We start from the raw sequence: 27798 nt of genomic DNA on the forward strand, positions 1-27798 counted from the left end.
CTGGTGTATCAGCTATACTGTAGCAGTGAAAGCTGTATGGAGCTTTGGGCTTTTGTTGCAATGTTTACAAAGGATATTCTGATACACCTGGCTACCAAATACTGTGCCACTTGAAGCACTTTGAAGTTATTCTTCTGGGTTTGGCTTTGGAGATATCAAAGGTTTCCTTACAAAAGGGGAAGGGAGGGTTTGGCAGTGGTGGGCACTCTGTGAGTTGGTGAGATGCTCCTGTGGGAGCAGCAGCAGGTGAAGTGTCAGCTTAGAGAAACTTCCAGAGGGGCAGAATAAGCGGGTGCTGTTTTCTAGGAATTCTACCATTTCCAGACAGGGGAGCCAGCTGAAAGCTGTTGTGTTAATAGGAACATGCAGAAAATGCCCCTTTATTTTGTGGTTATATTCAATTATCTCATCCTTTAAAGCACACAGGAAAGCTGTAGCATTTTTCTACTAGAGTTAATCTCCTTTTCTGATTAGTTGTCCATTCAGATGTGGTTCTTGATACCACAGGGGGGAGGTATCAGTGGCTGAGCACAACCTTAGCAGTTCATGTGATCTGCAATAGTATGATATGTTTATCAGACTCAGGGAGGAGTTTTGAGGGTGTTTGGGGAGGAGGAATATACTTCCTGACTTAAATGTTGATGGAGATTCCATCTTTTTGTGTCATATTCTCAGATCTTTTTTACTCCTCCCAATTTCTTCTAATCTTTCCTTTAATTAATGTATATTTTTTTCCTGTCCACATTTAATGCTTGTAAGGAGCAGTGGTTAAATCTACCATTATGTAAAATATGAGAAATGGGATTGTTGTTCTTCTGCTAGTCTTCCTAGTAAACCACACACACTGATTTCACAAGTGGCTTCTTGGAGGCTTCCCTAAATGTCAGGGAAAGTATGGAAGAAAATCGGCATACAGATTTAGGAGTGGTAGATGGGAAATCTGGAATAATCTTCTGAAAGGTCATGAAAATGTGGATGAGCCACTTCAGTTTGCTGCAGCAAGGAGAATTTCTACACCAAAGTATTAAATAGTCAAAGAAAAGGGCTACAAGAATAATGGTTTCAGCAGCATTCTGAGCAGGAATTTCAGTGGAATAGGGAGGTTTGTGTTTTAATAATTGTGCTTTGCCAAGAGAGTCTGTAAAATAGGCAGTCAGATGGCAATGCTGTTACAGTGCTGACCCACAGGCAGCTGTGGACATGAGTTCACCATGAACTACACTGCAACTCCTGGCACAGGGAGCAAAAGTTTTCTGTACTTGTTCTTATAACTGTCTGCAATATGCAAATATCCAAGAAATTACTGTGTTTTTAACTTGTAATTCCTTAGCACTTCATAGAAGGGAACCCACTCATGAGCTGCTCACATAATAACCAACTGCAGCAATGGGAAAATAGGTCAAGTATTGCAAAAGAGGCAGTCTAGGAATCTACCACTGAAAAATCAAGTCTGTCAAAGTATAATGCAGTGGTAGCATCAGAATGCAGACAAAAATCACCTGTGCAGCAATGGAGAAAGCTGCAGAAATCCATCTCTGATGTCCTGTCTCACAGGATGGGGTGGTGCTTTCCTGAGGCAATGACAAGAAACTTGTGCACTGTCCTTTTTCTTAGTCATTTGCATTCCACTGATGTCATCCTTTCTGCTTGTGGAAAAAATAAATTCTTCAAGAAACGGTTCCCTACTGGCTTTTATAGGACTGTTTGGCAAGACTAAACCAGTTAAATTCTTTTCTTTTGACATTGTTCTGTTAACAACTGTACAAGGAGAGTGATGTGTGTTTTTTATCTTTGGACAGCATAAAATAAAAAATAAAAGCCTTCTCTCCCTGAGCTCAGGGGCCAGGTCACTGTTGTGGTGCCCAGCTGTGCTCCTGCCCTGTGCTGCAGTCTGGGGCCAGGCTCCAGTGCAGAGCCCTGTCCTTAAAGCAGGGACTTGGTGTGAGATGCACCGGGAATGCTCTGCAGGGAGGCTGCACACCTGGAAAACTGCTGAGGGTATTTGTGCAGGAGCTGTGCAGGCAGTGGAGGGGGAGTTAAAAGGACTCATTTATTTCATCCTGCAAGTATTTTCTGCAAGTTCACTAGAACAGGTGTAGCACAGTGAGCTGTACTTGACCCACCCACTAGACTGTGATTTGGAGTCAGATCTATGTTGGTGACATCAGACTCCACATCACAAAACCAGAGACAGTGACTGCACAGAATCATTTGAGCCTTGAAATTTTATTATCTTGTTTGCATCAACCAGTTATTCCTTTCAGCACCAATAAAAGACAAAAACCCCTCCATATTGTTTAAAATACCTTGTTTTTATCAGGTCTGTGATTGTGGTTTTCTTGCAGGTAAAGAAACCAATGAAAATATTTAAATTTTTCCTTTTTTTTTTTAAATACATTTATAACAAAATGTCAGAAGGTGTGTGCTTACCATATAAAAACATTAGGTTCCAGAAGGATACAATACCGAAAAATCATTGAAATAAAAAAAGGTTATTCTTATTACAGGACTTCTAAACCTCAGCAATAATACAAGTCTTTAAAAGCATTAAGATTATATTTAAAACAAAATGGCATGGAAAAGTGAGACCTTCAGTAACAATTTGACCCTCGTAATGGATAAAACTGGGAGGTTTTCAAAGTGCTTGAATTGTATTTCTGTCCTCATCCTGTGGTGCCAGGAGGAGGCAAAACTGCTTCATTTCTGAGCTGATGATATGTGCTGACACTGCTGTGCTGCTGTGTGATCCAGGGTAGCTCACACACCAAACTGGGGACAGTCAGATCGGCTTCATCTGGACCACCAAACAAAAAAAAAAATCCATATTGGAATTGTATGTTCCTTAAATCTTACTGTCTTACCCAACAAGCAGGCCTGAGGGTCTAGCCAGACTGAGAGTGTTTCTGGGATAAAACTTCCTCATGATACTGGCACAAGGCAGGTAAACTCCTTCTGCAGCCAGCAGGACACATCTTCTCGGGCTGCAGGCTTCTCCTGGAGCCAGGCTCTGGTAGTTTCTGTTTGGGTGCTTTAGGCAGCTTCTACCACGTGTCCAGGTTGGAACAGACTAAAACTGGGCACCACTGGAATGAGTCAAATGCCTTTTCCCCCAGCATGAGGCTGAGTGTTACCTCCCTGGTGCTCACTGGCTCCATCTCTAGGGTGCATTTTTGAAGTGATCTAAAGTTACCAACTTTGTCAGGACCTGACACCTTCAAAAATTCTGGAAATGCTTGGTTTTCAGCTGTCCTCTTTGGGCCTTTTGTTCACTTGGTCTAGAAGTGCTCTTGTAAAATGCAAACACAAGAAACGGAAGATGCTTTTATAAAAAGATGACACTTCATTGCAGTATCCCTGGTGAGGGGCAGGTACTAAACCAAGCATAGTCTTATCACTCACTTCTTGAAGATGCCTGAAATCCCAGTACAAAGTGGGATAAGCACAGAGTAAGCTTACTTACTTGATTTCTTATAAATAACATTCTACTTATAAATTGGGTCATGCTATCCATAAGCAAAGTAGGATTGGCATCTGAAAAAGCTTTCCAGGGTTTGATGTCCTGGGTGTGGTCTCTTCACCCCCCCCCAGCCCCGCCCCCCTCCCTTTTTTTTGGAATGCAAATATTCTATTCTATAGTGTCTGCCTAAGGCCTGTGATGATTGATACCGTGGCAGTACAGGCATTGTCTGAGTGGATTCTCAGAGGGGTGTTGGTTGGAACTGCGGTGGCTGGAGTTGGTGTAGGCAAAACTCATTTTTCTCCCGGAGGTCACTGTTGTGGAAGGGGAAACCTGTTCATTCCAGCTCACTGCTACAGACACGCTCTGACCCCTGCAAGCATTGCCAAGGCATCAGAAGGCACAGGATCAATGCAAAAAACCAAGGAGCATCTGTACAGTGGTGCCACAATGCTGAACCTCCCAGCATCACTCCCTTGCAAGGTCACACCCCTAAGACAGTAATTAGAAAGAACTACTTACACTGGTTAAATGTATGTGTATTGTGTAAGAGAACATTTTACAACTAGCCAGTTCTTGAGCACTGAGGAATTAGGAGCATCAAAATCTAAAACAGTTTACTTCAAATTTGAAAAAAATATTTCTCAGCATATCTCAAAAAGTTGACCAAAGTGGCTGATTTTTCAGTCAGCACAAAGCCACAGAACAAATTTTAAAGTAATTTAGACCATGTTAGTTTTACTGTAAATAATGTAACATTGGTTGGCAGTAGTTTTATGTTTGTATCCCTCACAGTGTCAAATTCAGCTCCTGAAACTGATACTTGGTGAAATTGATATCAAATCGTAATTTACATTGTTAGGAAAACTATTAAAAATACCGTACCTTGTAGTTAGTCTTACTACTGAGAAATAGCTGCTGGACAGCACACAAATTGCTACTGGGTTTTGGGTTTTTTAAAAAAGATTAATAAAATACAAGCAAGGTAGAAAATAGGATTAAAAAGCATTGGTTTGGGTACAAGTTTTTCTGAATCGAGTGGAGCAATAAGAAACCCGAAAAACACATTGCACATTTGTGCACCCTCTGTATAAAGACAGACATACAAAGTGGGAAACTGGTGGTGCACTGGGGTAGTACACTAAAGTCTCTGATTCTGTAAACTTGAATTCCTAATTTTATAAAAAGGGGAACTGAGTCTGGTTCCATTTTTGAATCGCCATGGGTTACACTTCAGACTTACCCACGGTTTGGCACAGTACACTTCTAAGAGGCAGTCTCTGCTGAAGGAACCCCAGGACTGGAAAACGAGGCATAAGATGTGTCAAGACCAGGTGCAGCGGGAGAGTGTGAGCAGTGGCCTTGCTGCCTCCTTGGAACGAGCCAATACTGTTAGTCCTCTACTCTCATGACTATTACGAGCTTCACTATTTGCAAAATCAGATCTAAGTACAAGTTCTGTTGTTTACTGTAGCTAACTAAGCGAGTACCAGAGGCTGTGCAGACTGAGATTTCTAATTTAGATCTATTCTCATTTAGCTCAAGCTGATCCACAGCAGGTCTAAACTAAACCAAAACAACCTCAGGAGTTTGTGGGCAGCGAAACTAAAAGAGGTTATTTAATGGAGTACATCTAATATTGGGTTAACTCTTCTTAACAGGGGGAATTTGTAATACAAGAGGAAATAACACTAAACTTGAACAAGAGATAGGCAGAAGAAACTAAGTAATAGTTAAAACAGAAGGAGTCTCATTGTTCTCTCAACAACACAAATCCTCTGAAATTAAATCCCTAAAAAAATGCCAAGTTTCATTATGGACCTGATTCTCAGTTTTTCATTATTTTTCTTAATGTTACAGAGGCTGGATAGGTCAGGTCATGGGAGCAAGTTGGCAGAGGGCAGCCCCACATTTGAAGAACTTTAGTGGAAAGGACCTGTGAATCAGATGGCAAGACCCCCATTCAAGTCTATGAGTGCATAACAAATGGAGAATCATGTCACACAGACATCAAAACAGCCTCTGTTCCTGGGAAGCAGTTACCTAAGGCCAAGAGTCACAGTTCTATTCTCTACTCTCCTGCTGGCCATGTTCCACTTCCCCTTTAAGTGCACTGATTCCTTTAGAAAATTGTCAGGTTATTCTGCCTTACCGATCATACACTGTTCTACACCTTTTTCCCCCCAAATGTCACTTATGTTTATTTTTACTCTATATCTAGCATGCATTTTACAATTCATTTCCCACTTACCCTTTCTAGCTAAGGCAGAATGTTGGTTCTGGTGTTACCAATGGTACTACAGGAATCTATTCACTCTACTGTAATATACATATCCCATACCATAATTCAGAACTGTCCCACACATGGGAAAAAAAGACATTACAGGGAAACTATTTCTTCTTAAGAGAATAAGTTGCATTTAGAAAGCTGAAGGCCTGATTCTGGAGTCATCATTCAGACAAAACAGTTCATAATTTCAGTGGGAACACAGCTGGAATAAGGGTGGGACTGTGTTCTTGAAGTCTCAATTCCAAATCTTTTAATTATCCTTAAATCAGACAGGAAGATACTGGTCTGCAAATTGAAGACAGTTGTTTGGTTTAAGGTCTACCTGTACTGACAGAAGGGTTTCCAGTCCCAGCACACTTTGGCTGGGCCTGCTTTGTGCCCTCCCTTCCCTGCTGCCGTTGCCAGGTTTCTCTGCCCGGTTTCTCTCCGGTGCATGCAGTGCGGGCGCATGCGGCTGCTGCAAGCACGAACTACAACTGTCACAGGCTAAAGAAAGAGAAAAAGCTGCAGCTTCGTAGTTAGACAAAGAAATGATGCAAAAAACCATTGAGCAGCACTAACTCACAGACTAAGTACAAACTAAATTGTGCTATATATTAGTATAAAAACATGTTTTAGTAAGAATGGCACTGGTTCAGAAGGAATTAGGACTTCCATCTTGGTTCCGTTCGGTCCACAGTGAAAGCATTGTAGTACAGGCCTCCCCTGTTGCCTGAGCCACTTGTGACTGGCTTTTGGCCACAGCCCCTTCCACTTCTTCCCTTTTTAGATCCACATTGTTGGTACTTTCTGGGAGTAGCCCAGGTCAGGTCTGGTCATCTTTCCTAACGTGGCACCAGAATAGTTCATTCTTATCCTCTGATATTTTTGAAATATCATTCATGTTTCCCTCTTCTAATCTCTCAGAGCTGGTCAGTTTTAAGGATCATCCTCTCCCGTAGATACCATGAGACGCATTGCTACCGGTAGGTGGTCTGTCAGGCCTGCCAACTGGGTAATAAAGCTGAACTCTTCCACTTCCTGCAGAAGGAGAACAAAAGTAAGATAAGAAGCTGGAAAATCGGTCTGTCATTCTGCACATCAGAACTCAGCCTCTTTGAACTACCTCAGTGTATTACAGAGGTGTAGGATCAGCCTGGTTTGGCTGGGCTAATGTGGAACTGCCACTCAGGGCACGGCAGTGTGCTGCATGCTGGATGAAATCTGTTGTACCTTTTCTTTCTGTTTACAGTAACATCTGTGTTGTTCCAGATGGAGTCATCTGCAGTGCTGCAGTAGGTGATCCATGTGCAGGGTATGGTAAATAGATGTGAATGAGCTTCTTGTTTTCATCATGGAACTCTGTACAAGACAAGGCCCTACACTAGGAAACAGACTGTGCCCTACAAGTTCCCCCTCTGGGTAGCTCATGTCAGCTTCTGCCTGCATATTGCAGAGTTGTAACTTAGGTAGGTTTATATAGGCATAAGAGAACATTCAGACACTTGAAAAGATTTAAAATATTCAGATTGCAGGCAAGGGAAAAACATCAGGCAAAACAGGAAAAAGCTTGAAAGGAGTGAAATCGAGGTTAGTTGGTTGTTTTAGAAGAGCAGTACACCTACCAGTGCTGCTGCTGGAATCCTCAAACTCAACTTTGTTATGTAGTAGCTTTACAAACATGGTACCTGCATGCAGAAGTGGAAAATAGCAAAGCAGCAGATCTTCCCAGGAGTGAGTGTTAATCCAAGCAGAACAGGCTGCAGTGCCTTTCAGAGAAGTGTGTTGTGCAGGTTACAGCCTTTTTGGCAGCTCTGAAACTCACCACTTTCCATTCCAGGTAGAGACCTTCTTCTGTATAGAGCATATAGTCAATCCTCCTCCCATTTCCCTTCAGTGATGCCTTCCTCCCCTTCTGACTGGAACTGTGGTTCTTGCTGGTGGGAAAGACTAAGTATCCTTTCCTTCCTTCTTCACTTTCCAGCACCCTATTTCATTAAAAAAAAACAAACAAAGCAAGTTTAAATGTTTAAATGTTTGCACATCCTGGCTATTTAAGCTTTACCCAAGGTTCTCTCCAAATCCCTGGTAAGAATAATCCCAGTCCCAAAGGACTGTTAAACCTGCAAAGCACATCTTTCTCCAAGTGTGATTTCCAGTATGAGGCTGCTCTAACTGCTGACAGTGCTCTTAAAGCCTCATGGCAGGCTTGGTATCACTGGTGCTGTCCTCGAGCTCCCTTGAAGCCAGGAGAACAAGCACTGAGAGGGGAACCTGCTATCAGTAATGTAAGGCAGCTCAGAGCCCCTCTGTTTTTCCAATTTCCAATGTTGCTGAAACTGGCAGAGGAGGAAGTTGTTTCCTGGATTGCTTTAGTACAAACCTGATCACTTTGATACAAACCTCTCCATTCTGATCAGAGCAACTCCTGAAATTACAACATCCAGGTTTAGGGACAGGGTATGGGTGCAAGAACACACATCTGGGCACATGGTGGGTGGTTTTGAGCAGGTTTCAGCATCAGATTACTGTGTCTTGGACCCCAAGCTCTTCCTTCACTAGAAATTACAGCTTCATTTACTTGATTCCTGTATGTGACACTGCTAACTCCTCCACATGGAGGATTTACTCAGCAGGTGTGTTAGCACTGCCCCCACCTTGCAAGATTACCCAGCCCAAGCCCACATACAGAAGCACTCAAAACTGAGAATTGGTTTTCTAGGTACCAGTCTTGTGTTCAAGGAAATAAAATGCTGCTCTCCCATTAAAATACTTATTTGGGGTGCCTACACATTACCTGTAGGTTTTAAACAGAAGACTGTTAAGGCCCTGAACAACTCCATCTAACTTTGAACTGAGCCCAGCTTCAAACATGACCCTGGACCAGGTACCCCACAAGGGTCCCTGTCACTGTTTTTCCAGTAAACCTGTGCGTTCTGTGTTGTTTTGCTTTTGTGCTGGATTTTGAAGGAAACTTGTTTTACCCTCCTGTGTTCTATTTAAAAGCTCTGCCAAAGGAGCACCGAGGGGAGCAGCCCCAGCCGTGTGAGCAAAAGCTGGACTGGGACCTGCCTGCGCTGGGGTTTGTGCCACAGGGTGACATCAAATCCAGCAGGGGTGAGTAGCACAGCCCACACAGAGAAGGGCTGCTCAGGCTGTGGTTTTGTTATATCTGCCTTAAAACACAAACTTTCAAAACCACCTCCTCGAAAATCTCCTTCCTTTACTCACGTGCCAAAACCTGAGCTCACGGTTCTGTGGTTTCCCTTGTAAGAGTTGCATCATCAACAGTTGCAGGAGAAACACTGAGCCATGAACTTGGGTCCTGGCAGGCACAAAGCCTTTAATTTCACCTTGGGAAAAAAAAAGTAAGATATTTTTGATCACCCGGGTTTTAAGACTTGACTTAGATGGGTTTCATGGGGCAGGAATTTTTTTAATGCATACATGTGAGAGTACAGAATGGGGAAAAAACAAGGGACAAGCTCTCGTGGTATGTTTTAATGTGTGAGATTCAGATGGTTGCTTTGTCAAATTTTGGGGTTTTGGAAGGACCTGAATGGTGGCAAATGGGACCCAGCACTGGCTACAGCTGATTAGGTCTCAGTAGTGTAATAATCTCTAAATTCGGGTCAATTGATACATTTGAGATGAGCTTAATGTGCTGCAACAGATAACAATGACAAAACTCTGAGTTGTTTGATCAGAACTTTTCTTACTCCCCGCTTTGGACTTAGGGAGGTATTGAAGGTTCTTAGAGCTTATTGTAATTAGTTTATGAAAGTAAACTTTCTTTTATGTGTTGCTTTGTTTTAATAATAACTCACATTAAATTAGCTTATTGTCTGCACCCCATTTTGATTCTCCAAAGAGCTCTTGCAAATGATTCCTTAGTTGTTTTTCTAGGTTCAAGGAAGCAAGTTCTTTGATGGTACTGACCTCTTTCAAAAATTGTATTTATATTTGGCAAAGCTAATTAAGTAACAAAATAGAAGAAACTGCTGATTAGCTCTGCAGCACTACTATAAAAATATTATTTGCATTAATTTAAAATATGAACTTGTTTCAGCTTCAGTTATGTCTTAAAAAGTCTGTGAGTGTTGGGTATTCACTTAACCTGCACAAGTGCTCATGGAAGGGAATATTAATTTCAAATACACGAGGGAAGCAAATTGTAAATGTGTATGCATGTGCTGCTGCTGAGAACTTGCACCTCTCTGTGCACAGGGGAGTGCTGTTTGTCTCTCCAGGAAGCTGACACCAGTACAGGACAGCTGCCTCTGCCGTGCTGGCAGTTAAACGCTGACAATTTGAGGGAACATTTCTAATCATGACTGAGATGCACAACTAAACCTCAGTTTTATCAGAATAACTGTCTTGATCCATAGGTTACAAAGAAAGGGAGGATAAAATAACCTGAACTTTGTTTCTCCCTGACAGGGCTTCAGTCCCAGACTCCCCAGAGCTGGAGTGTGAAAGCCCTCTGTTGGTTGTGTGGTGCTGACCCAGTGGCAGTGAGCAAAGGAGCACCAAGAGCAGTGACTGCAAGGGAGCCATAAAGAAAAACTCCCTCATCCCAAACCTTGAGGGACCATCTCTCATTCTGGCCAGAAGCACCTGAGCTAAGGAAAACTTTTCTCACTGGTACTGAAGTCTTTAGCCCAGAACTGTGAGCCTCTGTCTAGCAGAGGAGACTGGAAAAAATTGCATTCAAATTTTTTCTTAGTTGTGCTGGCATGTGCTCTCCTAGGCTGGCCTCTGCTCAGGGTTCAGAGGTAAAAATGGCCTTATTCCAGTGCTTAACTTAAAGATGGCAATCATCTGTCAGATGGGATTATTTGTGTGCATTTCTTGAATGCTTCTGAGCAGAAGCTTGTGTGTCTTCCAGGACTGTGGCAGGGCCCAGGTTGTTACTTCTTGCTAATTAATTGTTTGATAATTATAAATATGACTTGCTCATTATTTGTACTAAGTCTGTTCTAGTCTGATGTTTAATGTACACTGCCCTTAACACAAAAGAGACAGTTAAGAATGGGCTGTTCTGTTGCTTTTATGGCCTATTTATTTTAGTAATGTAAAATAATTTTATTTATAAACCAGAGAAGAATGCTGATGAAGAAATAATTCTCTGGATAGCTGACATTGCCAATTTAAATGTCTTTAAAGCTTTATCAAGATTTATTTTTGAAAAATTTGAGAATGGATCAATTCTAGGCAGTACCCTGGTTTGCTGTGTATATAAACAATATTTGTTACCTAGATAGTGCCTCACAGCCACTCTACTATTTAACATTTAAATGTCTTTAAAGACCAGATTCCATTAATTGCTTTACATTTCCCTGAATTTCTCTGCAATTCCCTGTTTGCCAGTCCTTTGCAGAGACAGCTCCCTCGGCCTCTCATGGAAACCGTGGCTTCTCCAGTGCATGGGCTCCTCCACACAATGCACACATGCAGAGCCCTGTGTCCCTGCAGAGCTGCAGACAGAGCCAGGGGAAATTACAGTCTCATAGAGACTTATCTCATCAGTGCAAAAGAACTATAACACATTGCAGAAAGCTGAAAGCCACTCTTAGCACACCTATACATAAGAAACCTTATATATATTCTATTCCTAGCACTCAGGGCTGTTTTCCAGTTGTCACACACAGAGGTGCTGTGCATACCCAGAGGTAGCAGAAGTAGTATTCTTAATTTGTTATTGATTATTTGATGGCTCCCTATTTAATCAGTCATGTATTTGACAGTGGAACATAATAGCTGAACACAAGTAGCTCTTCAGGGAATAAAGCATAATACCCCAAAAGGAATTTTGTGCCACATTGTCTGAAAAGGCCACTTTAAAACACAGGTTTTGTTTGGGTTTTGTTTGTTTTTGATTTGGTTTGGTTTCCTTAGGGGATGAAGGGGGTTAGGTTTTGTTTTGGCTTTTTTAAAATTCTCCAAACCTGCTCTTGAAGGCATAAAATGTAATGTTACACCCACGTACAGATTTGCAGTAGCAAACTTGATTGTATGGCCAAATTACCTTATTTTTGCTTTCCAAAAATCCCTTTCACATGTACGGAAGTTATGTTTTTAACATGTGAATAGAAATGTCTGGGAATTTTGTAATCTCTCAAATGTGCAAAGAAGGGTTTGCTGTAAAAAAATTTTCTTTTTAATGTAAACTAAAGCCAAACCTGATGTCTAGAATTTAATGTCTTTAGTCAAAACTGAAAGAAAACTCCAGGGTGTGGCCTCAATACATTAAACCAAGTGTCCATCTATGCCACGGAGTGTACTGTGCTTGGTGAGTAATTGCAGCATCAACTTTCTATAATGTACCATTTCCATTATGTGTGTCAACAGAAACATCTGGGATGACTTCTCAATTTAATTAACTTTACCTCTATAATATATTTTGGTAATGCATAGTTAGAATATCTTTTATAGTTAGTCATGAGGCTGAGGTATTTATTTAGCACAGTAAACTCGCCTTCATGGTAGAGAAGGTGACAAAAGGATCACCACATTCATTAAGTGCTGCTCTAAAATGTACAAAAGACACTGTACAGAGCTGCCTGCAGCTGCTCTCATCTCTTCACCCACTGAAGCCAACCCTATTTGACTTAGAGAACCTCTTTTCCTGAGCCTTTTATCCTCTTCCCCAAACATCCCTTTGATGATTTGTTTTGTTTTAGTCCATAAAATACCTCTCAGTCTGAACATCTGAAATGTTAAGCAGCAAGCAATGAACTTGCTTGTTGCAGAACTGTCTAAAACACGTAGAAAGGTTAGGAATTGCATACTTCTGCAGGTTATCTGGGGTGCACACTTCTTCATCATATAATCCTTCAGGATCCAACAGGGTACCTGTGAACAGAAAGGGAGATGTGAGTGTCCCAGCATAGCTCCTGGGATGTGCCTCTTGGGAAACTTGCAGAGGCGCAAGTGTGTGGGAGAGAGAGGAACTGCTCTGAGAGCAGTGTGTTCACTTCTCTCTCCAGACCTCCCTTCTGCCTGACACCTTGCAAATGTCTCCACACTTCCACTTTCTCAGCCCCCATGACTCCAATTTGTTTTTCTCTTACCACAGAATAAAACCTCATTATTAAAAGGTTCTACTTATCTTTAGTATCTTCACAGTTATTAAAGCTCCTCTGGAGAAAGTATTAATTCCTGCTCTAAAATTTCAGCAAGTTCAACTGAGTCTTACCAGGTATTAATATCTCAGAGTTCCAGGAAATCTTTTATAATACAAACCTTACAAATTCATAGAGTTGATTTGCTTTGTTGCATCCTCACTGACAGTATTTACTGAGCACCAAATGGAACACTGAGCAGAAGCTGCAGGCTTTCACTGCATGCACAAAGTACAGAAACAAAAATTTGGCTACCTTCCCCTTCAAATAATCTAGAAATTATTTTAAAAATAGAATATATGGGGAAGGAATTCAGGTAGCTTGATGCATGACTTCTAGAATGTGGACTGCAGTTCAAGATCTCTGTTTGGTTCTTAGTTAGCATTCCACAAGATATTGTTAAGGTCTATAAAATTTATGGTATGGAAATACCCCTTATAAATATTTGTCCTCCACCAAAGTGTAACTGCTGGTCAGCTGAAGCAGCTGCTGCTTAGAGCTGGCTGTGGGTGACAGACAGGTAGGTGTTCCCACACTGAGCTAGAGAAGGTCTTACCGATTGCCCAAGGCTTATCGTCCCCAGGACCAACTCGACACGGGTCTTTGTAGTGTGTAAACAGAGAATGCTGCTGCTCCAGCTTGTCCTCTGCAGGGAAAGAACAGCCCCAAGAAAAGGCACATCAGCTCCTGGCTGTGAACCTGTGCACAGCTGTGTGCTCTGCCACAAGAGCAACACCAAGCCCTCATTTCTCCTCAGGAGCAGAATCCTAAATCCATAGGTTTGATTTGAGCCACTTCAGCCGCAGCTTTACTGCACAGCAGGATCTTGCCTCGGTCAGAAATTCCAGCAAATGCTTGTTATTAAAAGTGCTTTCCTATGCTTTCTTAAGAAGTCTTTTCAATGGAAAATATTTTTGTAATTTTTAGCTCTAAGCTTAAAGTTTTCCAGTGTATCTCTTCCCTCTGCTATTGCCACTGTTTGCTTACACAGTACGAAATTCTTGTTGAGATAGAACACCCAGAGGAGAGCTGGGCTGGCTTCCCAATAGCAAAGGAAATGCCTGTTTGTGGGCATATTTACACATCTCAGCAAGTTTGAAGATAAAACCTTATGCTTTCTTTGCTTCAGAAGAATTCAGACTGAATGTTTTCCAAGCTATAACAGATAAGAGAAAGGATGGGCAATTGATAATTTGTTTGGGATGTTATCTACAGCGTTAAAGCCATCCTAAACATAATCAGCATGACCTATCAAACTTTAAATTAAATTCTTCCTAGTTGCTACTGTGCTCCTTGCATTGAAAGCATACAGCAAATCAAGGTCCTATGATCACTTGGTAAGATATCCCACAAAACTGCACACACCAGCGTTTCAGACCCCGAGCAAACCAGCAAGTTCCAGTTCTGTGTGCGCTGCTTATCAACACAATCACCACAGCCAGGAAACAAACAGCTGCAGTTCTTCTGTTAAATGGCAAAGAAACTGCAAACAGCTCCTGAAAACTTCCTCACAGCACTTGCACCCTTTACAAGGCTAGAACATCTTCGCAACACCTGAAGTGTCTCTCGGGAGAATATTCACCTGAGTTTGGAGCTGCTGCTGTTGTGTATTTGTCACTGTCTATGCCAAGAGCACGTGTGAAAATGGGAAATAAAGTCCAAAGCAAAACTCTGAACTGTGAGCTGTGCCTCTTGACAGAGCCCAGCCCACACACCAAGGATCACATCAAATCTCCTCGTGTAAAACTCTGGTCTTGCCAAGGAAGAAGCTGCTGATCTCTTGCTGAACAAAAAGGTGGAGAGAAGCAGTGCTGTGCACACAGCTGTCGGCTCGTTTGCCATTTTGTTATTCAGAGTCTTTAGGACAGCTGGCTGACAGTTCATCTGTCTCATTACATCTTTCCAGCTAGCTCTCAGTCTTGAGAACATCCTCAGAACTGCAAGGAGATTGGAAAACTAATTTTTAGGGAATCCTGGAGTTGTGGCAGATGACTGGAGGACTGACCCTCCCTAAGCTCTGCCATGTGGGTGACACAGAGAATTGCTCTTTCTGTCTGAGCAGCCAATTGGTTTGTTTAATGTTTATGAAAAAGTAGAAGATTAAAATTTTGCCATTTTTCATTTCTCCAAGTTTTCCCTTGTTGTATCATATGTCTACAGAATCTCCCTCAAAACCAAGATAGATTAAGAAAATATTAATTTACAACTGTGGGGTTGACCATGACAAGTCACAGCTGATGACACAAAACTTTGCCCATCTGATTGGAAGGCTTTTTTTCTTATGCTAAAAGGTTTACAAACATAATTAAAATGTTACATTTACACAAGTCAGTCCAAAGCAACGTGACAATAAGTAACTTTCTGACAACATTCCCACTGAGTGTGAATTCCCTGTACAAATGTTGCCATAATGTTCTGTAAAGATGTAGGGGAACACTGAGTTGCAGAAAATTTGTCATAAGCATAAGGTCACTCATGGACCTAAAGACATTTGAGAACTGTACTGTCAATATAACTAAGAATAGAAGCTTGGTATTCACTGAAACATTAATTAGCTGTTGTATCAGTCTGTGGAGTGGGAAAGGATACAGAAAATCACAAAGAGAATTAAAGGAAGCTGATTATTGCTTTAAAAAACTTTAGATACTCAATTAACCTATAATGCTAACAAATGTTCCTAAAACAATGAGTAATGTAAAAAGGGAGAACTTTAAAACATTGCATTAATCCTACTTAGTACATATGGAAAGAAAGCAATCTGAAAAGAAAAAAATTAAATAGCCAGCTTAATTCCAGTTTCCAGGCTGGGTGCATTTTAAAGGGGAGGGTGATGTAAATAAGTGTCAGAGATAGCAAAGATAAACTTAATTTTTATAACCCATTTTTCAATCCTCTTTAGCAGTAGTTGCAATGTTTACAACTATTATTTGCAGAAGCAAATTGTTATTTTTACTTTTTCATTAAAAAGACAGCTCAGAATTGCATTAATTATGCTTTGTGCTTCTTGTGCAAGATCTTGGGTAGAGTGCCAATGCTTCCCAGGTGGAGAGTCCTGACCATATGTTCTGCCTCACAGCTTCACTCCCATCTCCCTCTCCTCCCATTCACTCTCCCTTTGTGATCTGACTGGGCAGTCTCCCATTTAGTTTGCAGCAGCTTGTTTATTTCCTTGATGGACACCTTTGCCTCCAGGCCACTCCATCCAGCCAACAATACTGCAAGTGAAATGGTCAAATCACAGCAGATGTGTCTATTTGTGTCCCAGGCTTCTGCCTCCCTTACCTGGCACTGCTGCAGCCTCCTCGGCCTGTGTGGCAGCTTGGGCAGCTGAGGAGCTGGTTTTGACCCTTTCCTTCCTGTACTTCCTCAAAAACTCACTCCCCCTGCTGCATCATTCTTCACCCTAAAATGTGTTTGTCTGACTGCAGCATTCTGTAGCCATTGGCACTTACTGTTCCTCTCCACCAGTCAGAGCACGGGCCAGCACTCCGACCATCCCGAGTTTACCTCAGAGCCAAAGTTGTGATGGATTTACTGTTTGTGCACATGAGCTAGAAACAAGTGAGAGAAGGGCTGGGGTCTTTTCCACCAAGCTTTGCTAAAATCCTCCATTTCAAGTGTCTGATACAAGTAACAAGATTAGAGTTAACAGTTTGGGGGTTTTTAGATCAGACAACGCTTTTTGTTGAAATCGCTTCTAGTACAGTTGTTGCTCTCTATCTCAGTTACCTGAGACTTCTCATAAAGACTACAGAATCCACCAGGTGCTGTTGCCAAATTCTCCTGTTGTTCCACAAACCCTGATCTGAATTGCTGAATCCCACTTTGGATGCTGCAGCCTGAGCTCCCCAGGGCAGTGTCCCTGTGATGAGCCCCCTCCCCAGCCCTGCCCCGTGCTCTCTGTGTGGCACCATCTCAGCTGTGTCCCCTCAGCCCCAGATCCATGTGGCAGCAGGGAACTCTGCTGGGTGCCTGAGCCGGGCAGAGCAGGGAGCCACAGAGGAGACAGACACAATGCTCTGCACTCCACAGCAGCAATTCAACTTTACACAGCATTCATGGTAGGAAAAAGCTTCCATCTCTGTGAACTCACCACCCATTAATTATGGTTTTGTGGAGTTCTTTTTCTAGTACCCTCAGCATCCAATTAAAAGGAAAAAACAAATTTCTTAAAATAAAAAACCTCAAAAGTACATAGCATGAGTTATTTTTTTTCTAGGACTGATTCAGCAATGTTGAATTCTGTCTGCAGCATTAGTCTCCTATGTCTGCATACATGCACTACCAAATTATTTTTAACTGCATTAATTTACTACTTTTTCTCCACAAAAATCCCATACATTTCTCTCATCAGTAACTAAAACTGTTGCACAGTAAATGCCTACTTAATTCAAGTAAAGTTAAACCACTGGATCTGTCCTCATTATTGCTACCACAAGTCACCAATTATTGCTCTTTGTGCCTTAAAACCCATCATGCTTAATAATTCCACAGAACTCATGGGATGAGCCAAGGTGAATAGCTCACACTCAAAATTCATATTTTAGAAGTGTCTGCCACAATTAAGTTTTTCCTAGCAAAAGCCAGTGGTAATTTAGTATATTGTCATATACTGCTATAACCCACAGGGCTCAAAAACATTCCTATTCATTTTCAGGACTGGTAGACACCAGGAAAAGGCAAACCTTGTCTTACCAGAGGAGCAGTTATCAAAGTTGAGATCTCCACAGAGTACATCAAAAGCCACCAGCTCCTCTGGATTGGCTGTACTGGAGGAGGAGGTAGATTTTCTGAATTCAGACAGCCAATCTTGAAGCATATCCAGTTGCTCACATCGAACAGTAGTGTCTCCTGTGGCAAACAAACAACCAAAACAAGGAGCAAGACCTCCTGTTAGAATGTTACTCAGCCGTGTATGAGTTGCTGAGCTATTGGCAGACATCCTGAGAAAAAGGCTGCAAGATAAGAAATGGTGTGGCCAGAAGTGAGCTCACAGTGCTGAGTGTGTTAGGAACTCCATTAGGAATCACACTTTTTGATGGTTTTAACTATCTCCTTCTGGAACCAGGCACAGCTGAAGAAATCAGAAGACAAGTTCCCTGTGCTGCAGACAACCACCCAAAACAATGATGTTTCTTGTTATAGGAGAATCTGATGCACTACATTTATAATCAAGAATTCAGAGTTAAAACCCTGCTTCAGACAAAATTTGACAGTATGTTCTAGGGTAAATCACTTCATCTTGATTTGCTTTCTAATTTTTAAAAAGGAAAGGTTTAGCTTTCAAGTGTAAATAGTAAATATACATCAGTGGCACATTCAGCTTACTTATACTGTAGTAGTCCATCTGAGGAAGGGTTTTATTTATAGTCAAGAGGAGAATGCCTAAACTGAAAGTATTTTTTCATATTTTTAAAGGTACAGGTTTTGGTAGGCAGAAATTCAGAAATAAAGACCCAGATTTTTTTCACCAGTTATACATGGAAGGGAGATTGATTGATATACATGAAATTGATTAGTTGCCAAATGAAACCATCTGACACACAAAACAGCTCTTTAATTACAGCAACTAACTACACTTAACTTTGAGCACATCAGGTGACATGAAGTCTAATAAAAAATGATTACTGTCTGTCTCTTACAATGATTACAACAAATCATTTTGATATGGACATAGGAGAAGAAAGATATATTCTAGAAACATTTTTTTACCATATTTTCTTTCATTTTGTTTTGTTTTCACTGTCCCTAGAGTTAACAGCTACCAGCTGCTCGTTTCAGACTTTTAAAGATATATCAAGTGAGAACAACATTACTTTTCTTCAAAATAAAAGATGTGTTTTTAAATGCCAGAATCAGAAGGAAAAGCAGTGAGCCCAAAATTATTTAGTCTGAGTAGAAATTTACTTCAACATAATTTACTACTTTGTAAAATCTGTTTAGTTATGTATGTCCAGAGCTGCTTTCAGAGGCCACTGTGGAGATGGTGAATATTTAAGTCTGCACCCTCACAGTTTATTAATCACTCATCTCAACTGCAGCTGTCACCAGAACTCTTCAGAGACTTTAAAAAGTGAGCTCTGCAGCATTAGCACTGTGACTGCATTAGCACACACAGGCTCCAACACTAGGGCTTCACCTTCCTATCACTATTACCCTGTGAAAGGTTGGAATTTCAACATCATCTCAGGGCAGGAGTGAGCAGGGAGGTGTTAAAGCAGCACTTAAATACAAACAGAATCAGAAATGTTCAACCAAGGATTATTTGATACAATGCTAAATAATGAAAAGAAATACTGAGAAGACCATGACTAGGGAAAGAGGGTTTTAGGTAGGTTCTGACATTGACTCATCTCTTCAGGCAGGTGATTCCAACGGCAAAAATCTGATCTTTTTCTTCTGTTTGTGTTACTCCTAACAAACCTTCACCAGCTGAGCTGTAATATAAAAGCAGATGTGTTTCCCAGATCTACTCCTTAACCTACAGTAACCTTCTAGTTACTTGTACCTCAGGTTCCCATTGTACCTTACTCACATAGCTTGACACAATGTACTCGGGAAAGCCCCTGCTAAGACAGCACAAGAAAGCCCCACCGTGAAGATGGAGCTAAACAAAAGCACAGGAAATAGGTCACGTGGAATAAATAGAGCCTGGAGCAGGTGACACTCACTACAAAAGGTGTGCGTGACTAACAGATCCATCCTGCTTAGCTAAAGATGGGTGAAATCACAGATTCATGGAACGGATGAGCTTGTGAAAGGCACCTCTGCAGATCATCCAGCCCCAGCCTTCTGCCCAAGGAGGGATCACCCACAGCAGTTGTCCAGTCAGATTTTGAAAATCTCTGTAGTTGGAGACTCCATAACCTCTGGGTAGCCTGTTCTGGTGCCTCATCATCCTTGCAATAAAAACCATTTTCCTGTGTTTAAATGGCATTTCAGCTTGTGCCCAGCACCTCTTGTCCCATTACTGGACCCAGTGAGGGGAGGCTGCCTCAACATTCCTTGCAGCCTCCCATCAGGTATTTACACCTGGGAGAGAGCTTTCTCCTGAAGCTGCCCCAGCTTTCTCATTCCTGGTGAAGCTCATTCAAATTCATGGACTGTCCTCCTTTTGCAGCATCTGAATCTTCCTCTCCTGTCTCCTCTCCTTAGGCTGTACTTTTTCTGACCTGCCATTGTTTCCTCGTAAGATAACTTTTAAGCATGGTGCTTGTTGACAAGAATGCAGCAAAATCTCATTCCCCACAAAGTCCCAATTATATAAATTACTTCATTTTCTAAGATGTGCTTTTACATTCCTGAATGGCCAAGGATTTCTTACTCATTTTCTCCGAATTATCCATCTGGAATGGCTTCACCAAATGAGAAATAAAATAACAGGGCAATTACCACATGGGCATAAAACTCAGGCAGCAACCTGTCCCAGAATAGTGTGAAAAATACAGCAAACCCACTTAACTGAAACACAAAAAGGTAAAATTCTCCAACAGGAAAATCTTGAGAAAAACAAGAGATGCACAGGAAAAATGATGTTGTGTCTGAGAAGATGCATAGTTGTTACTAGAAAAGCATTAACTGCATAGTGACATTCATCTCTCTCTGAGGATGCTGAGCCTTTGTAACAGCCCTGTACAGCTTTTAACCTCAGGGCTCACAGGTAAACAGGAGCCTTGGAGCTCTGGGAACATGACTTTCATCTGTCTTTAGTAAAGTGTGGACTTGTGACAGCCCAGCATCCCTGACTATCCCCACTAGAGGTCATAGAAGTAATTGCTCTTCAGGGCACTACTGGGAGCAGGGGCATATATTCAGCTACATTTCCAGGACACAGGATGGGATCTCTCTAATGAATTACTTCAATGTAATTGTTTTCTGAGATTAGTATTATCCAGCTCACTACAGCTCTCAGCAGGTACTGCATGTATCCACATACAAAAGGTACTGCTCAGACCCCGGTCTCAGCAGCTCCCAATGATCAGTTGCTTTGGAGATGAAGATAAGTCAACTCAGCAGACACCCAAGTGGAAGGGAAGCCAAAGTTGCATCCAGCACACTCAGGGGAACAGACATTTCAGTAAATATTAAGAGAACTAGGTAGTAACTCCCAACAAAGGTTCAACATCTTAAACATTCAGATAGAATCAGTGATCTGAGTTCCACCAGGGATTAGTCAAAGAACACATATTTGTGCTAATTGCTCTCCACTCTTTTCTTCAGTAACTGGCCTGGAAAAATGCACATAATTGTGTCGTGACTGGTTCCTGCCGTCAGCATTTCCAAATTCTCTGAAAGCTCCTTTCAGCGTCAAATTTTGTAGAAGGATGAAAGGGTAATATGGGAAACTTCAGCCAGCATAAATAAATACTTCACCTTTGTTCATTGTAGAATAATCATACTTGCCCTTTCCATTCACCTTGAAAACACTTGAGTGAACCCCTGGCTTCAGTTAGAACTCAGGCAAGTATTATGTACTGACTGTTCTATTCTGAAAAACATTGGAAGGAGCACTATGGTTGTAGGACAAAGCAGACACAGCCCTAGTCACAGAAAATTAAAAGATCTAGTGGAGGCAGTGCAGTATGGGATATATTGGCAGGGAACCTGGGGAAGAAGAGCAAAAAAATCTTGCAAAGTGTAGGATGTTAAGCCTAATCACAAGTCAAAATTGTTTCCAAGTCACAAACCAAAGGCTTCAGTTCAGCTGTGAGACAGGCTGTGTCACACCCGACTGTCTGCAGACCCCTGCACTTATAACAATCCAGGGTATTAGAGGAAATCAAATAAACCATAGTAAGAACAAACCACCTAAAAACCCAAAGGAAAAAAGTCCCCTTTTATTCTGCTGGGTTCCTTTTCAGCTAGGTCAGGTCCCCAGCCAAGCACAGCACAGCCTACAACAGCTGGGGTAGCACAGCTGGGAGGAGGGGGAAGGACTGGCTGCCCTGCTGTGGCTATGCAGGCTCTGCTGCTTCAGGAACATCTGGAATCACTGCCTAAGGATGCTCAGCACTGGAGCTACTCCTGATTGCACCACCACAATTTCAAACACTGAGAGAGCTTTTTCAGTGCTGAGTTCTGCTTCAGCTCTGTGTAGGCTTGGGAGGCTGAAATTTGGGCTAGAGAAGTGTGGGTTCCCAGCAGCTGAGCTGCCAATGGCTGCATTCACACTAAATGCAGAACAGGGATGGGAACAGGTTGTGAGATAGCATCCAGCATCACTCGAACTGGGGCTGGAGTAGCTTGAGGCTTACTCTGTACTGATGGCTTGGTGGGGTGTCTGAGAGCTGTGGTGCAACGCGACTCAGGATGTGGGTGGATTCAAGGCAGCAAAACCTGTCCAGAACATTAATCACTGACTAATCAACAGACATAAAAGAACCATGTAAAATTAACAGCCCCATGGAAAATAATTACATCAAATCTCATTAAAGGATCCCTTCATTTGTCACTGAAATGCAACTGTTTCCACAGTGCAAATAAAGAGCTTCTTCATAGCAGCAACCAGTACTGGGCAGAGGAACCACCTGAGAGGAAAAGCTACATCTAATTCCAAAGTTTCTTGAAAAAGTTTGAGGGTCAGGTCTGAACAAATAGTAATTGCTCAGAACAGAGTTAAGCCAGAACATACCTTGAGAAAAGCATTAGTCCCTGATCATAAGCAGTTGGATCATTTCACTTTATACCTATGTAAGTATCGGAACTGCCAAGTGTAAGTTTATGTATCCTAGAAGGGAAACCAGGTTGCACTCAGCCATGTGTGATTAGATGATTTAAATGGCTGACCTTTTAAACACTGCTTGTTTTTATAGTTACACATCTTTACATCGTTAAACTGGGTTTTTGGATAATTGGTTTAATGCATGAATGTTATGAATCAAATGATGCAAATCAGAAAGCACAGCTCTGGCGAACTTACGAACTTTAGTTTTCCATTTCATTACATAAACAAATATGATATATCTAGGGACAGACTCTTAAAGCATTGTCTGCTCTATTTGAATGTAGTTTGAACCAGATAAGCCTAAAAATACGAAGCAGGAAAACAAAAGGTTGTGTTTTACCCTTGAACAAACTTTAGGTTGATTTTGAAAATAGAACATTAGTTTTCCTTTCTTCTTCCATCCCCCCTCTGTCTCTTTAATATTTTAGGGATTTCACAATGTGGCTATCAAGGACTAACTGAGAATACATGACCAGGTAGTAAAAAGGAGCAGGACCTAAACCTAGAAACAAAACCCAAAAAACTAAACTAAACTGGAACAGCAATAAATCTCAGTTCCACAAGAGCAGCCTCGCAGTACATTACTGTAAGTTAAAAATAGAAAAGCAGAGAAGGATGTTACATTGTTAAAAAGTAGCTGAAAAATTCATTAATCTTTTTTAGAACCATCCAGTGTCTCTAATGGACTTGAGGGACTGGCAGTTTAGTTCCCAGGTCCGTGTGTGGCTGAGGCAGGGATGGAGCAGCAGGACACCCCACACGGGTTCCATCCACGTGCAGCCCTGCCCTGCCTCAGTCCCAGCACATGGGCTGTCAGCAGCCAGTCTGACAGGGCTGTCCTGCTTCCAGCAGCCAGGAGCACAAGAATCTCACTCATATTGAATAAATGAAGAGTATCCAACCCTCTGGCTAAATAAAATGCTGATCATACTCAGAGTAAAGGTCTGTAGATTTGGGTTTTATAACTACACCCACTCTAAGTACAGAACTGCTTTTAAACATATGACCAAGTGAATTATCCAGTGAGTATAGTAACTTGCTAGTCATTTATGGATGAAATTTGCAGGTCAAAAGCCAGAGAATTTTGGCTTTTTCCACCAGAAATCAGCAGCTAGAATTACTGTCCCAACATGTATCTTCTGATTATGCCCCAGTCATGTACAAAGAAATTTTTGTTTACATGCTGATACTCACAGAATGGGTTGTTAAATGCTGTTGAGTACCAAGGGTAGTAATGTATTTCTAAAATACCAACATTTGGTTAAGAGAGAGCAAAGAGAAGTTCCCAAGGGTTAGTTTTTTGTTTGTGCTCTATAATAATTACTCTAAGACTGAAGAGGTGAAGGGTTGGGGACACTCCTCTACCCTTCTTGACATTGCACTTGACTGTCAGAAACAGGAGGGGCAACACTGTGGCTCTTGTGCACAGAAATACCACCCTAGACCTGGAAATAGTGACAAACAAAGATATGAATCTTGGGACAGTACCTGCAATAGCTTGCAAGTGAGTGCAGGAAATGTATCCCACAATTCTTTGGTCCTGAGGTGTACTTCCCACTTGCACCTGGAAGGGAAAAAATAAAAAGGTGATTAATGGAAGAGCTCATACAACTCTGCTGCCAAGCCCATCTCTGCAGCCTTTTTTACCATTCTTTCCAGCCAACTCCATTTTGAAACCAGAAAAAACCACCAGAGACACACACCGAGGCTTACTGGCCTTACTGGGGCTTGTGGCCAGCACACACTGACCCTTTGCACAATACCATGTTCAGTGTTTTGATTTTGATCTGCAACACATAAAAAATGTTACTTTCTGCTGTTCTTCACAGTCCCACTGGTTCCCTGTCCTAGCTCTCAATCCTGTGTGATTCATCCCCACCACTCAAGTGCCTTATGAAAGTGGCATTACCAGCAGCCTAATTCTTGCTACCTGTGTATGACTAGAATGTAAAAGGAAAAATGCCAAGGGCATCTCGGGGAAAGGATGAAATGTGAAATAAATATTGGGTTTGATCATGTTTTCTCCATTCCACAGTAAGTTTTGGGTTTTGATGGATTTTTTAAATTCTTCTGCAGAGGTGTGTAGGGCCTTGGTGTACCTGAGCAGTGTTTGCATCCTTCAGCTCACAGCAGCAGCCCCCATGCCTGTCAAGCAGATAAAAAACACTATGTGGAATCCTGTTCTTACATACAGAAGAGGAAGAGCTTCCAGGGAAGCTGGAATGTAGTATAATTCCTCATCTATATCTTAAGCTACAATCCCTTAAAAATGTACTTTAAGGTAGACACACAAGCAAATTACAATCACGTTCTGGTTCAGGTTTTCAACTCTATTGAAAATGTTGGCAGACCAGGACTTATCAGTAAATCAAAATTCCCAATGATAAGTGGATAAGTTTTGGATTGTGGCAAGAAACTAGTTTGAGTTTACAGTTTTCTTGTTGATAGTTTATATGGCAACACTGATTAAATTAAAGAAAATGCCCACAGAGGAAAGTTGTACCCAGGGCTTAGAAAACACCACCACAGATGACTCTACTTCACAAGGCTAGACATAAATTTTATCTGACACCTCTAAATAACAAGCTGAGCTCAATTTCATATGGACACAATTCTGTCAGCTTGGTTGCTTTTCTTGTTTTTCAGCTATTCAAGAACAATCTGATTCATTTTATAACTGAAAAGGCAGCTTTGCAGTAAGTGAATTTAGAAGTCATTTGTACTTAACAATGCCTTGTTAACTTTGAGGATTTGTGCCAGCCAGGGGAGTTGGTAATAAACAACTGGCATTATTCTGTCCTCAGTCTGTTCAGTCCTTTTTTAGACAGTTTTACAAATGGATATTGATGGTGTTCTTATTGCTATCCCCATTCAGCTAACCTGCTGCAGGGAGGCAGAGGGACACAAGGCAGGCACAGGCACTCCCTGGTGCATCCACCCCCACAGCAGGAGATTCTCCTGAGCTCCCAAGACTGCAGCAGTCTCCGAGGATGGGCAGCTCTGCTGCACAGCTGCCAGGACTGCTGCAGGAGCTGCACTGCACACACCTCTCCCTCCAGCTGCCTGAACATCTCAGTGTCACTGCTGAATCATAAGGAGCTTTCTCTCCAACTCTTTTGTGCAGCATATGCCATTCCAGTAGAAAAGTGGAAAACACTTTATTTCCTCTGCTGTCTAGAACAGGCACGTGAATGAACCATATTTTCCAAACTTAGTAATTCAAAATCAGGGTTTCTGTTCAATGCTATAAAAATCTCCTAAACTATAAAAAAGTCTCCAGTTGTTTGCAAATGTGCAGTGTTTCCTGCAGCAGAAGATAAGTGTGGACATCACATGCCTTTCAACATCATCCACCATAACCACTCTGGAAGAAAAATATTGCATATAAAGTGTTCTGCCTTAGCAGGAATGTGCTCCTTATAATCTCCTCATTGGATAAAGCAGATGAAATCATTCCAGTGTTTCTATTCAAAAAGCATAAAAGATTTAAGTGTGAAAGCTGAACATCCAAACATAAATTATAGCCCAATTGAGAAAAAGAGTCAGCTCAAACTGGCTTTAGAATTTTTCATGCAGCATTAATGAAGTGCCTGACAAGGCCTTGTACTCCTCAACAACCAACTTGTGCACAGGATCATACTAATTTCCATTAATCATGAATAAATGTGTGCTCTTCAGTGTGCCTGTGTGCACAGATCTGCTGAAATGGACTTGGGATCTTTCCCTCTCAAAGAATTGTAAGGAATGGCCCAGGATGAAGCCTGGCTGTGCTGTAAGGATGGGGCTGAGCTCAGCAAATGCCCGCAGGGACAGTGCCCAGGCTCTGCTGGAGCACACAGCCCACGGGGAAAGCAGAGAGGCTTTCATAAATACTCTGTTAATCAAAAAAATAAAGCTAAAAAGCAAGAGCTGAAGACATTAACATAATTAGAATTTCCTTGGAAACTGCCAGCATGGAAATGCCTCCAAAGCAGCTCATCTCCCAGAGTCCACATTTTCTCCAACTTTTTTGACTTTTAGGGGTTTGTAGTTTCTTTTGAGAGGCAGTACTGACGGCAACCACTAAACTGAGTGTATATTTGGTATATAATCATAATGGAGACAAATATTTGTGACAACTACTAGGACAGTAAATAAATACCTTTTCATCCTCCTAGTCAGTTCCCAGCTACAGTAGAGGCACTACTGTATTAAACACAATCTGAAGTAAAATAGTAAAAAAAACCTGTTTGTTCAGTCTAATTTGGTATTTCACAGATGGACAAGGATTGTGTACTGCGCAGACAGGAAACCTACTTGACCTCTGAAATACTGCAAGCCCTATAATTCTACATAAAAACATTCTTTTGTGTGGCCAAGTACTGCAGCTATTTCAGACTGTTGCATTTTCCAGGGTATATTATGTGGTGGTGACTGGGCCGGGGCAGCGACGTGGCACGCGGACAAGGCCAAGCCTTCAGCTCAGCCTCCAACGTGGACCTTGGCAGGAAGGCTCTATTTCCACCACACCAAGACAGCACTTCAGAAATATAATTTTAGCTGCTTAACACAGAAGAAATGTCCAAAGTCACATTTACAAAGAAAATATATGTAACAAGTAAGCCAGAGTGGCTCTGCCACCATAGGCCTGACTTAAGCTCACCTCAGCTGCTCTGCATTGGTAGCTGTGTGTCAATAACACATTTATTAAATCATCCTTCTGCAGGGACCTACTTCAGGCACTGCTTCCTCAAAAATCATCGTACAGGCTTGTATGGTTGTGCCATGAACCATTCCTCTTTGTGTATGGAAATGTAGAGGAAGATAATATCCAAATATAAGGTCCTAATGTATTAAAATATTTATTTTTAAATTATTATAGGAGGAAAAAGGTATGTGATGACCTGTTAAACTCTAGTGTTACCTAGAAGTAAAATTAAATCTGACAGAACCTATTTTTGGTTTAATGAAGTGTCCAGTTATATGACTTTCACATTAAAAAATTAGCATTTTTCACAATTATGCTGAAATATGCAAGATATATTCCAATTCTCACTAGATTTGCAATAATCAAATTAGTCAAACATTGAGAAGCTAAGAGTGGATTCAGATCCCTACTACAACACTGACCATTACAATTTGTTTGCTCTTGGGAGGGGGGCATAAAAATCTCATTACAGACGGGAAAGAGAATTCGTGCCTTAAGGGGGAAATCCTATTAAGGAATCCAAAATGCCAGTTTCTG

The 27798-nt window shown here is 41.6% G+C and overlaps 1 protein-coding gene across 4 annotated transcripts in view; it reads right to left on the reverse strand.

The window, feature by feature from the left end:
• Window positions 1–2207: 2207 nt before the first annotated feature.
• Window positions 2208–27798, reverse strand: part of SMPD3 (sphingomyelin phosphodiesterase 3) — a 97583-nt gene continuing 71992 nt past the window's right edge. For all 4 annotated transcript variants that reach the window (XM_005526338.3, XM_088062327.1, XM_088062328.1 and 1 more), the window contains 6 exons: window positions 24063–24138; window positions 17546–17701; window positions 13407–13496; window positions 12518–12581; window positions 7552–7714; window positions 2208–6767 (listed from right to left, as the gene is read on the reverse strand). In XM_005526338.3, coding sequence (XP_005526395.1) covers window positions 6666–6767; window positions 7552–7714; window positions 12518–12581; window positions 13407–13496; window positions 17546–17701; window positions 24063–24138 — 651 coding nt within the window. In that variant the 3' untranslated portion in view covers window positions 2208–6665. The remainder of the gene's footprint in view (window positions 6768–7551; window positions 7715–12517; window positions 12582–13406; window positions 13497–17545; window positions 17702–24062; window positions 24139–27798) is intronic.

The sequence above is a fragment of the Pseudopodoces humilis genome, chromosome 14 (assembly GCF_049639895.1).
Source record: "Pseudopodoces humilis isolate 2021_Gansu_Grassland_sample_001 chromosome 14, ASM4963989v1, whole genome shotgun sequence".
NCBI lineage: Eukaryota > Metazoa > Chordata > Aves > Passeriformes > Paridae > Pseudopodoces > Pseudopodoces humilis.